The sequence below is a fragment of the Rattus norvegicus genome, chromosome 4, assembly GCF_021556685.1.
Source record: "Rattus norvegicus strain SHRSP/BbbUtx chromosome 4, alternate assembly SHRSP_T2T, whole genome shotgun sequence".
Lineage (NCBI taxonomy): Eukaryota > Metazoa > Chordata > Mammalia > Rodentia > Muridae > Rattus > Rattus norvegicus.
This window is the reverse complement of record NC_141537.1, coordinates 140,629,282-140,641,386: the sequence shown is the minus strand read 5'-3', so window position 1 is coordinate 140,641,386 and position 12,105 is coordinate 140,629,282. Positions and strand designations below refer to the sequence as shown.

The following is a 12,105-nucleotide window of genomic DNA, read 5'->3' as shown; positions in this document are numbered from 1 at the left end:
CATGCACGTGCATGCATGCATACACACACACACATACACACACACACACATACACACACACATACACACACACACATACATACACACACACATACACACACACAAATAACAAACTTACTTCCAGTGTCAGGCTTACAGCTCAATGCGAAGAGGAAAACAGGAAAACGGTCTCCTTTGGGAGTGTGTTCACACTATCGTCCGTGTCTAAAACACATCAGCTTAATTCCTTCCTCTCTGCTCCTTCAACATCCTTACCCCCTCCTTTCCTTTCCACACCCAGAGTCATCCAGGGCATGCTAATTATGTAGGAAAGTGAGTCTTATACAGTCCTATTCTACGTGATCCCTTTAAAAACATCTCCTACTGCAGATCAACCAGCGAATGCTTTTAATGTGAAAAGTTCTGTAGCATGACAAATGATAAGTATGACCAAAAACTTACCATAGAAAGTCACCTGTCCCTTTGCTATGTTTTTGCCTCTGGAGTTTTCGGCCACACATTCATAGGAACCAGCATCTTCCTGCTGAAAATTGGGAATTTCCAGAATTCCACTGGACTTGTGTCTTCTGGCTTTCCTTGCTATCGGCTTCCCATCAGCTCTTCTCCATAGAATAGTTGGGACTGGGCTAAGGGCAAGAATCAAATGGGATGAACTGAATTAAAGAAAGCTCTGTCTCGCTTCTGCAGTCTCCTGATAATTCCTTCCATCATTTCCAAACAGGCATGAACACATTAAAGCGTTTCCCACAATTCATTTCTATATTACCACTATTTTTAGCAACTTTTATTTTTTTTTATTTTTTATTTTTTGGTTCTTTTTTTCGGAGCTGGGGACCGAACCCAGGGCCTTGCGCTTCCTAGGCAAGCGCTCTACCACTGAGCTAAATCCCCAACCCTTTAGCAACTTTTATATCTCTAGCATTATTTCTTCATGTTTTTTTCATAAAACCAACATTCCTAACATTTAACAATGCAGTCAACCTCCTACATACCATTACTTTGAAAGAAAACAACATTTTAAAATATACTCTTTTTTTTATTATTTTCTAATACAGATAGGTTTCTAGATTATAATTATTAAAATAAAAATGCCCAGGCACATATGTGGCAGAAGTGAGACAGAGCAACTTCCTATATACTTCTCCCACTGAGAACAGGTTTATGTCTCCTCCCCTTAAATTTGTTGGGCTCTTTGGCTACTCTGACTAATAAAGACACATGCGTGATACTGAGTCAATGTGTAGCTTCAAGTATTTTGAAACAGACAGCTTTCACACTCTTATTTTTGGAACACCCTCTTAGGGTCACCTGTGAGATATTTGACCACTTTAATGGTGTCGCACAGAGGATGTCTCAATGGGTGGTTACACTTAATGACAGATCCAGTTGACCCCACCATCCAACCTTGCCTCCAGGATGCCAAAAGTGTGAAAGAAACTTCTTTGGGTTCTCTATGCCACTGAGGGACCAGCAGCATTACACCGTGAAACCCTCGAAGATATCACAGAGACCAAAAGCATCACACAGCAAAACCTTGCTGGCATTCCTAACCCATAAATCATGAGATAATAATAAGATGTTGGCTCTTTGTTCCTTCTAAGTTTGGAATGCTACAGTAGAGAGCAGAAGCAATATATTCTGCTAAATATCCAGCAATATGAGTACTACCCTGTGAGCTACACCCACATACTGAACAAGCGAGAGTAAAATAATGAGCTCATAAAGTCTGGAAACTATAAACAAATTGAGGCATTGTGGAGCAGTCTACTTATGGCAGCCTGATCTGGGTAACTCAGTTGGTGTCCGTCCTTACTGTCATTTACATATTGACAACTTTACCCATTTATAGAGGTCCATTTGGAAGGTGGTTTGTAAGAGCAATAATTAAAGTAGCAAGATAAAAAAAAAAGAACAATCTGTTGGGTCTTAATGTCCTCTTAACACATCTATCATCTTGCCATAAGTGTTTGGAACACATCTTAAAGTGCCAGTGAGGGCAGCAGCCTGTCTACAAATGAGTAGTTTTGAAGCTCACCTCAGCTTTGAGGAGTGCAGCTTCCCAGCAGGGGATGCCATGATTTACCCATTCATTTTTCACAACAACACTCCCAGCAAAGTAATTACAGGAAAGACTTGCCAATCTTCTCTGGGAAACTTGAGATGGCATTTAAAAAATTAAAGCTATCAAGTCTACTACATTTGTTTTAAAATAATTTAAGTTCATTAGGCAGTGACTCAAAAGGGCTCCATCAGTAGTACATGGTGGGTGCCTCTACATCCAATCAGATATATACTTAATGCATGCCGTCAGACACAACTGCACTTAAACTAGTCTTCTGCTCTTAAGTGGGCAGTGATGGTGTGTTTCAACAACTCGATGTGCAAATTCAAACATTTCTGTGCGGAACTGAGAAACCCAATTTGTGTCTTTTGTTTTTATTTTAGCACCATCTAAGCGCTGTGAATAGACTTTAATTCATGGTCCCTTTGGAAGTGTGAGCAATGTGAATTTTGCTTTCTCCAGGGAGGGGTTTTTAATGTGTCATCTTGCAAACATCCCTGGGTATAGATCCTGAAGCCCCAGTCTCCTGTTCTTATTGTCTCCCAGTTATTTTATAGGTTCACAGAAAGACTTTAAATTTTTAAGATTGGCCACATTACAATGTATGCAATCTGCTTTTCTCCTCAGCAGTAAATCTTTGCCATGTCTTACCTGTGACTTTTACAGCTTTCCTTCATTTCTACCTAGTGTTCAGCACTGCAGCTCTGTCACAATTTATATCCATGGAAAGTTGTTAGGAGATACAAAATTACCACTGTATTAAACCTCATCAAATTGATCTCAAGTTAAGATACTACCATGGTCTGCATTGTTACAACTTGAAAACAATCATTCCATTGGAGTTGAAAATAGGGTTAGAAATGCAAATAATGCCTAAAGTTTCTGTAAAACACAATGTTATACACTGAAACAGGACTGGGTAAGAACTTGTGTTGTGACTTTCGTAAATACTTACGCTGGAGGAGGCAGGCAGAATTGGGAATGGGTAGCTGGCTAGATAGGGCTAGGAGAAAATGCAGCCACAGACCATTAAACTCTACAAGGGCACTAGTGTTCACTCTTCTGGTGGCAGTTTATATTGTTTATGCTAAACCAGTCTTGTTGGTTACTGGCATATAAAAGTCCCAAGTGATCTGAGTTTCCTTTTCATGCCCACTGGCAGATCAACTAGGGGAAAGGTTAAGTGCTTTCCAAGTAGGTTCTTTTAAGTGTAATCCTGATGGAATAATAAAGTTGTGAATAATTTTCAGAAAACTCTAAAATAGACTCTTAGATATTAGCTCTTCTCTATCTCTAGCAGGAGCAGAAGGGAATCCAACTGAGAGAGAAGGGTTGTGTAATTTGAAAAGACCTGCAAGAAAATCTGTATGTGTCCTCTGTAAGAGGGGCCAGGATAAAAGTCCCCATTTTCTCAAAAAGTCAGCTTGCCTGTAGCTCAAATGAAGGCCATTGTTTTCCTGTCATTCTGGGTTAGACAGCATGTGTATTATAGGTCATAATAATACAATGAAATCCGTTTTCAGAATCGCCTATTCTCCTTTCCTTTTGTGCCCATGTCAATTGTGGCAGCCCAGTCCTTCTGGAGCCATTACCTGTTGCTCTCCATAGGAAGAGGGAAGAATCAAAGATGCACATACAGAATTACAAAGAGAAAGACGATTTGATTTTCAGACAGCTCAGAAACCATAGCTGTGAGCACCGAAGACAATTCTCTACCTGCCAGTGCGGAAGGGAGAAGGAACAGTCAGAACTTACTTTCCTAAGGCAAAGCATTCCAGCTTGACTGTTGATCCTTTCTCAGCTGGGACAGTTTCTGGAAACTGTACTTCTATTTTGGGTTCATATTCACCCATCACCCCTGTGAATAGACAAAGAAACCAAGTCTCAGAGGTTCTGTCAAGATGTAGACAAGTGTTCTCTTTCTATATAAATATTCCTATGTCTGCCCTTAATTCCATCATTTAAACAGGCTCTATTCTAACAGCATGTAACCCAAACTCCTCCTCCAGTTTCTTTGAGAGAAAAATTCATGGCACAGCATTTACACCAGCTTCGGAGGGTTATGTTCTCCATAATTCTCAGACCCAGTTTGGAAAGGACCCTTGGGGTTAGGAAAGAAAAATGAGTTGATAGGATCCTAGCCAGTAGGAATATCACCCCCTTGGAAAGACACAGCAAAGAACATTAAACTGCTTAGATATCACTTTTAATATACATCCTTTTTGGTGTCCACAGAGTGATTTCTCAGAGTCACTGTGGGGTCATGGTGTTTATTCATGTCAAAGTTCAAGCTGAATGACTCTGAACGAGTACATTCGAGGCAGCATCAGAAGCCTGCATCCTATATTTTCAACCTTTAACAAGTGATATGCACCCACAGTAGGCAGTTTTAATATGTCTTGTTCTGTCAATGGAGTAGTAGTTACCATGGTAGTCACAGTCCCCCATATCTAGAGGGATAACTTGTGATGACAGTTTTGGGGACAGCCCCAGCAGACTGCATCAATGCTCAATGACTAAAAGCATCTGACTTATCAATACTGTCTTGACTCATTGGCTAAGGCTGCTAGAAGGCTTTATCTCTTTAATCCCTGGACATTTCCCACGATTATTGGTTCAACAGTACTGATGAAGGGTTCAGTTTTATTTTACAAAGCGAGTGGAGTCTCCAGTTCATTTCTCTTCGAGGCCTCCCTTAGTCAGACGAAAACGAAACGCAAGGCTTCAGAAGACAAGAGTACCAACAAGGCCCGGACGGGAACAGGGAACAGGTGCAGTAACAAAGAGAGCTGATTTTATTCATCTTGCAAACACTTTTCCTGTGCTGGTTTAGAAACAGAGTCATCACAAGGATCTAATCAGTCTGTGAAGAAACAGCTCAGCACTACGAGTCAGAGTTTTACAGTGTTGCTAGGTTCACGGTGAGGTTTTCTGAGGAAGGGTGAACTTGAATACAGTTCTGCTGTTGTCGTTTGGTTTTATCGTTTCTAGTATAACAGAGAATGCTGGCTTTAGAAGGGATTTTGAGATTTTCCAGGCGTTTTAAAAAAATCTTTTCCAGATTTTTATGTGTATGAGTGTGTGTGTGTGTGTGTGTGTGTGTGTGTGTGTGTGTGTGTGTGTGTATGTATGAATACCATGTAAGTGAGTGGGGTCTAAAGAGGTCCTAAGAAGACACTGGATCCCCTGCAACTGCACTTACAGATGGAGATGGGCCACCAAGTCCATGCTAGAAACTGAACATTGGTCCTCTGCAAGAATAAATGCTTTTAACTGTTGAGACTTATCTTTCCTGGTTAAGTTTGACTTTCCTGAATACAAACTTTCTCTGCACACTGGGGAGATCACAGTTCGGGGGGGTCCTTTAGAGCAAGTGATTAAGACAACTCTTAACCCTCAAAAGGGCACAACTGCTGGTAATAGCTATCTGTCCTTTTACAGCAGCGCTGTAATCTCAAAGGGGTCAACACTTTGTTTTCAGTCCCACCAAGATCTGGTTAACGTCAAAGTTAAAACTCAAAAGCTTGCATGTTTACCTTTTAGTTTGCCCTTTCTCCACTGCAGGGCATAAACCTGTCAAAGTAAATTAAAATACACCAAAGCCACATTTGACTTGTTCACAAACAAAGCTATTTCTCTCTCTCTCTCTCTCTCTTTTTTTTTTTTTGTCAAGTCTCTGCCATAATCTCTCTTGCACCTCAGTTTGATTGCCTCCCTTTGAGCATTTGCACAAAGCTGACGGAGTAATGGCGCGGTGCATACTAACAACAGCATTCACAGGCAGCTGCTGAACGTGCTAACAAACCGTCTGCATGGTTGAATCATCCTCCCATAAATATCAGTAGTATGACTCGGAGTGCAGTGAGCAAGTTAACACCTTTTAGTGTTGTGCAAGTGGCTGTAAACTGGGAGGCTGGTGTTAATTGAAAAAAAAATGCCTTGAGAGAAAGAGGTCTTTGTCCTCCCAGGAAATCCAGACAGTTGGCATGGCCATGCGTCACACTTTGGATGGAGACGAGACAATAACGTTAAACATACAATGGGCAAGGATGTCCTAGAAGTGATTGGCTTTGTCCCTGTGTTATCTTTTTCTACATGTACCCACGTTTCTTTAATGACTCTGTGAAGATGACAGTGAGGCGTATGTCTGTCTCATATAAACTTGTTCTAAGCATCACGGGGGACATAGACTCAGTACCGAGATCCTCAGAGGTCTTTTTCTCCATCCTAAAAATTCTATTACACTGTGGATTTGAAGTCCACACTTGTGGAATTGTTACATAAACTCCTCTTCCTGGCCTCTGAATACCCTGCTCTCTAGCCCGCTGTAGTTTCTAAGTGACCAGAAAGACTCAAGACCTTTTTTTTCTGCTTCATCTCTTACTGGTTCCAAAGTACTTAAAAAATAACCAGGTTTTAGATATAACTTGCATATTAATACATGACTGATTTTAAGGGCCCAGTTCAATGATTCTTATAAAGTTTGTTTGCATGTGCCACTGTCACCATAACCTGGTTTCTGAGCATTTTCATTACCCAAATAATATCTGTGATTCCCATTTAATACCCAGCCAAGCCTGCAGCAAACTCTCACCTGCTTTCACTACATTTACCTCCCCTGGGTAATTCTATTAATGGAATCATATATCTGCATGCTTCTGAAAATATTTCTTCTTATTTTATGTGTTTGAATGTTTGCCTTCATGTATGTATGTGTACCACATGTATGTCTGCTTCCTTTGGAGCTCAGAAGAGGGTACTAGCTACCCTGGAAATGGAATGACAGATAGTTGTAAGCTGTCATGTAGGTTCTGGGAACTGAATCTGGATCCTCTGTATGTGCAGCCAGTGTTTTTAACTGTCTGGCCTCTCTCCAGTCTCAAACTGGTGTCTTTTCTGTCTGGCTTCTTTTGCATGGCATGTTTTCAAGGCCCATATTTTAGCACATGAACACTCTGTTTGACCTGTTGCAAAACAGGATGCCACTGTGTGCATATCCCACATTTTATTGGTAAGATAAAAATCTGCATTGGTTTCTGAATGGTCCTATAGCAAACAGCACTACAAACTAAATAGCTGAAAGGGACATGTTTTGCCATAGTTCTGGAGGAGCTGTTGACAGGTCTGACCTCTAAGACTCTGGGTGTATACCTTTGCCTTTTCCCAGGTTCTGGAGGGTAGCTGTCAATCTGTAATGGTTCTCAGCTTGTACTTATGTCATCAAGTCTCTACTTCTGTTTTCAAATGACTCTTTTCTTGTTGGGGTTGGTCCAGTGCTGCTATGTATTCCAACGTTAAATACTAGCCTCCAAGACCAAGTTGCCGCCGCCTTGCAACTAGGAGATGCTGTGTAAATCTTGCTCCCCAAGTTAAATGGTCAATAAAAGACTAAAGCCTGTGTGTGATTGGGCAGTACAGAGAGAAAGGCAGTTCTTAAAGACTGAATGAGGGAATCTCAGGAGAGACCAGGGGAAGGAAACAGTCATGGAGAGAGGAGGAGGCCGCCATGAGAGGAGATGGGCCAGGAGCACATGCCCAAAGGCACAGCGTGTAACAAGGGTGATGTGGCCAGGATATAAATTAGCATAGCTTCAGAACCTGCCCAGTCCAGGCTTACAACTTGTAAATAAAATACCTGGATTGTGTGTCTTTCCTAGGGGTTAGCTAGAATTATAATTCGTACTACAATTTCTTTGTGGATGAAGGCCCGCCCCATGCTGTTCCAGATGACCTTTTTTTTTTTTTTTTTTTTGGTTCTTTTTTTTCGGAGCTGGGGACCGAACCCAGGGCCTTGCGCTTCCTAGGTAAGCGCTCTACCACTGAGCTAAATCCCCAGCCCCCAGATGACCTTATTTTAATTATCCATATTTCCCATGATCCTAGTTCCTAATAAGGCTGCAGTTTGAGGATCAGGTTGGGGGAAGAGGTGGGGGCAACAGACTGCCACACTGACTGATGAGCATTTGAACGACTGCCAAACTCAGCTATTGCCAATGATGCTTCAATGAGGCCCAGTAGGCTTTGTGTGGACATATATTCATCTGCCTTATGTTCTCTGTGACTTTCCTATCCGGGACTCTTTGCACATGTGTGTCTTTCAAATGACGCAGCCTCCAAGTAGGTTTTCTGGTCACCCTGTCTAAACTCTGTCCCTACCACTGATTTCTATCAGCGTTTCCTTTCCTTCTTGTTACTTACCCCAATATAAGTCTCTCTCATTTGTTTAGATATCCAGAAGCTGTGACTCGGATGAGAAAACACACCACCAAGTGATATAGCTGTTCTTCATCTACTTTACTTCCTATCTTAGATTCTCAATCTCTTAATAGGTGTTCAGTAAATAACTACAGACCGAAAACATCTTTCAAAGTCCATGGCACCTCACAAACAGTGAGGCTGTTTTATGGTTTTTGTTTTGTTCGCTTGTTTGTTTGTTGTTGTTGTTTTTATCATCAGGATACCTACTTATACACAGGACTTCTCTTCCATCACAGTTATATCTTGAGGAAAGAAAATCTTACATTTTTTTCTGAGTCATTCACAAACCCTATCTCAGTAACATGAATATGAATCATGAATATGAGATGTGTGACAAGGAGGAGGAGATGGGAGGCACGGAGGCATTTTAAATATGGCCTATAATATAAGAGACACGTGCTGTTTTCCATCCACGGGCATCATTTACTACATATCCTTGTAGTTTTCCTTTACAGACATGAACTGTACAGCTTGTTTTTCTGGTCATATGGGGGTCGTTTCTTGGTTTATAGAGTGATCCATATTTATAGCTATGTAAATATGAACAAAGAATATCAGTAGGAACAGATTGATCTGAATACATAGCGGTAGTTACAGAACATAAAGATGATTTTCACTGCTGCTTACAGGAACCTCAGTGCATATAACGAGTAACCTCATTTTAGCATCGTACGGATAAGGGAACCACTTTTCTTCAACTATATTGTGAATGATAGCTTTGGGCGACACCTGAAGTTTTCCACTTAATTTGGGCTATATCTGAGAAGGCTGTATTTTATTTGGCTATTTCTTTTATTCTAACTATTTTGGCCTTAAGTTTGCACATCAGATGTCAAATCTGCTGCCTTTCTGTTTGGGGGAAAACAAAAGATTGCTTAGGCCATTTCTCTGACCACCTGGAAATGGTTGAACTTAATTGGTCTACAGATAGTCTGGTGGTTCACAGAGCAAGACTGTTGATGGAAATTACTTAGGAATCCATTTTCCATCCTCATAAAGGTGACGGATGAAATTTTAGGTATATCTATGTAACCATGGCTTAATTAGGAAACAGCATCTCTGCCACACTTTCTTCCATTTATTTATTTATTTATTTATTTATTCATTCATTCATTCACTTTGCATTCTGATTGCTGTCCCCCTCCTCCTTCGCCCCTCCCAACACCCCTCCCTCTCTCCCCTTCCCCTTCTCCTTTGAGTAAGGGGAGAACCCTCCTGGGTATCACCCCACCCCGACACATCAAGTCACTTCAGGACTAGGTGCATTCTTGTTCACTGAGGCCAGACGAAGGTGGCCCAGTTAGGGCAGTAGGATCCACAGGCAGTCAACAGAGTCAGGAACAGCTCCCACTGCAGTTTGGGGGACCCATCTGAAGACTAAGCTACATATGTGTTACATCTGTGCAGGGGGCCTAGGTCCAGCCCATGCTTGCTGTTTGGCTGGTGGTTCAGTCTCCTGGAGCCCACTTTTCTTCTATATGTATTATATGATTTTCTCCTTGTGTCCAAGTGTAAAAAGATACACTGTCCTCTATATGTTTATATGAGGTTGGACAAAATGTCTTGGCTGATGAAATGTACCTTCAATGTCTTCCGTTCTTTGGAACTAGAGACCCACTACAGTGCTAATGAGAGTTACATTAAGTACTTAAAATTCCTTCTCAAAAGGCAAGGTTTTGGCTCTGTTTAACTTAAAGTAGAACTTAGTAGATATTGACATCAACCATAAACCATTCAGTGTGCCTGGAAAACAAGGTTGGAGCTCACTGTGGTTAACACTGTCGTGATACCTCTTTTTGTGGCTTTTATAAGACTACTGTTTTCGGGAGGTCGCCTGGCGATATGGCAAACTTAAACAATGATGGCTTGCTTACTGTGTAAGTAAAAGTTGATTTCATAAGGAAACCAGGCTAAGGCTTCCTGGGTGTTTACCACAGCCATTCATCCTGTGATTGAAATCACCTGGTGAGCTTGAGGTTCTAATTTACAGAGCAGAACGAAAGTGGGAGCATGAGAATCTGCATCTCCAAGTTGCTCCCAGGGTGCTGCTGATGGCTTGAAGAACACACTTCGAAGGCCACTATGCTAATTACGAACAACAACAACAAAAAGATGTCCCACCTGACGTTAATAAACCTGTCCTGTGAGCAAACTGTGGTGGGAACACTGAGAATGGAGTTCTACCATCGATGAGGCCATTGAAAGTCACAACTTTGTGGACGACCTTGTGGATAGAGATTGTCCCACATTTAAAACCTAGTCACTTATTAAAGGTTGATGCCCAGGTCTGTGCGATCATAGGGTTTAAGGAACTAGATCACAATTTACAGAATCTGAAAGGGAAATCTACCGCATGCTGCTCTTGTTTAAGTACAATTTGCAGAGCGCTGTGCTGGCAGAAGGAAGCCAGTTTGCAAAACTGTGTGCCTAAAGATTTTTTGCCAACGCCTGCCTTAGCTGGAATCTGTGCTTGCTAAATTAAACCACAGATGGAACGAGCATTTACTAACTTCCACTGAGTGGGATTTTCTACTGAAAAAAAATAATTGCCAAAATTATTTTGGAAAAAGTTCCCACATTGACTTTCTTGAAAAACAAGTCACATGGTATGCATTTCACTAACTGAAAAATATTTGGAAATATCTGATTAGTCATACAAGTTCCCCTGGCTGAATATGCTACGGTGGCCTTTAAAAAAATAAGCCATGCTTTTATATTTTCTTGGTATGAAAGAAAACCTTATGTAATGTCTGAGGATCGGTCCTGGTTTCTTTCTGTTGCTGAGATACAACCTACGGTCAAAAGTGACTCAGACAACAACTGATTTATTTGGCTAACCCATCCCCATCACAGCCTATTATTCAGAGAAGTTGGGGTAGGCACTCAAGCAGAAACAGAGGCAGGAACCATGAGGAACGCTGCTTATTGGCTTGCTTTCCATGGTGTGCTCCACCTGTCTTCTTATACAATGCAGGACAACTTGCCCAAGGGAGACACCACCCATAATGGTCTAGGCCCCTCCCACATCAATCATCAATCCAGAAAATGCCCCTACTCCATGCCCATGTGCCAGTCTGATGTAGTCAGTTCTTTAGCTGAGGTCCTTTCTTCCCAGGTAATGCTGGCTTGTGTCCAGGTGACAAAAACAAACAGGATCTCATGTATCACTATCCCAAGCACGGCAGAAGAATTCATACTGTATTAAGTGTCTAAACAAAATTATCTCCTCATTGCTAGAGAGAGGTAAGGTAGAATATCATGTTTTACTATTAGGATTTTGGAATGGTTTCAATAGTGCATAAGAAATGAAAATAAGGGTATTATTTGTCTTAAGTAAAAGCTGCACCTCCTTCCCTCTTTTAAATAGTTAAGAGGAAGAGAGATCATTTTTAGACGGCTGACTCAGTACATACAAATACTGAGTGAGCATGGATTCCTGCTTTGCCCGAAAAGTGTCTGGTTACCTGAATGCATGAAGTAACTTGCTGTGTCTAGTATGTGAAATTGATTATAGGATATACTGAGCTACTCTTGTCTTCCCTGGGATACTCACAAATACTAAAATCTTCTTATTGTATTTAATTAATTCTCTCTTTGCCTCTGCATATACTAACACTAATTCAAATCAGTAGAGGTACTGTTGATAACAATCTTTTGATATTTAATGATGGCATCATAGTATCATAAGTCAGCAAGGGTTTTTAACTGAAAGGTCTGAGAGCTCAGGATTCATTTGGACTTGGTGGACAGAAGGTCTAAACTCTATCAACATAGTTTGGAAACAG

The 12,105-nt window shown here is 41.1% G+C and overlaps 1 protein-coding gene across 7 annotated transcripts in view; it reads right to left on the bottom strand.

The window, feature by feature from the left end:
• Nucleotides 1-12,105, bottom strand: part of Cntn4 (contactin 4) — a 993,738-nt gene that overhangs the window by 191,662 nt on the left and 789,971 nt on the right. For all 7 annotated transcript variants that reach the window (NM_053879.2, XM_087655634.1, XM_087655636.1 and 4 more), the window contains 2 exon segments: nt 442-626; nt 3,818-3,920. In NM_053879.2, the coding sequence (NP_446331.1) occupies nt 442-626; nt 3,818-3,920 (288 nt within the window).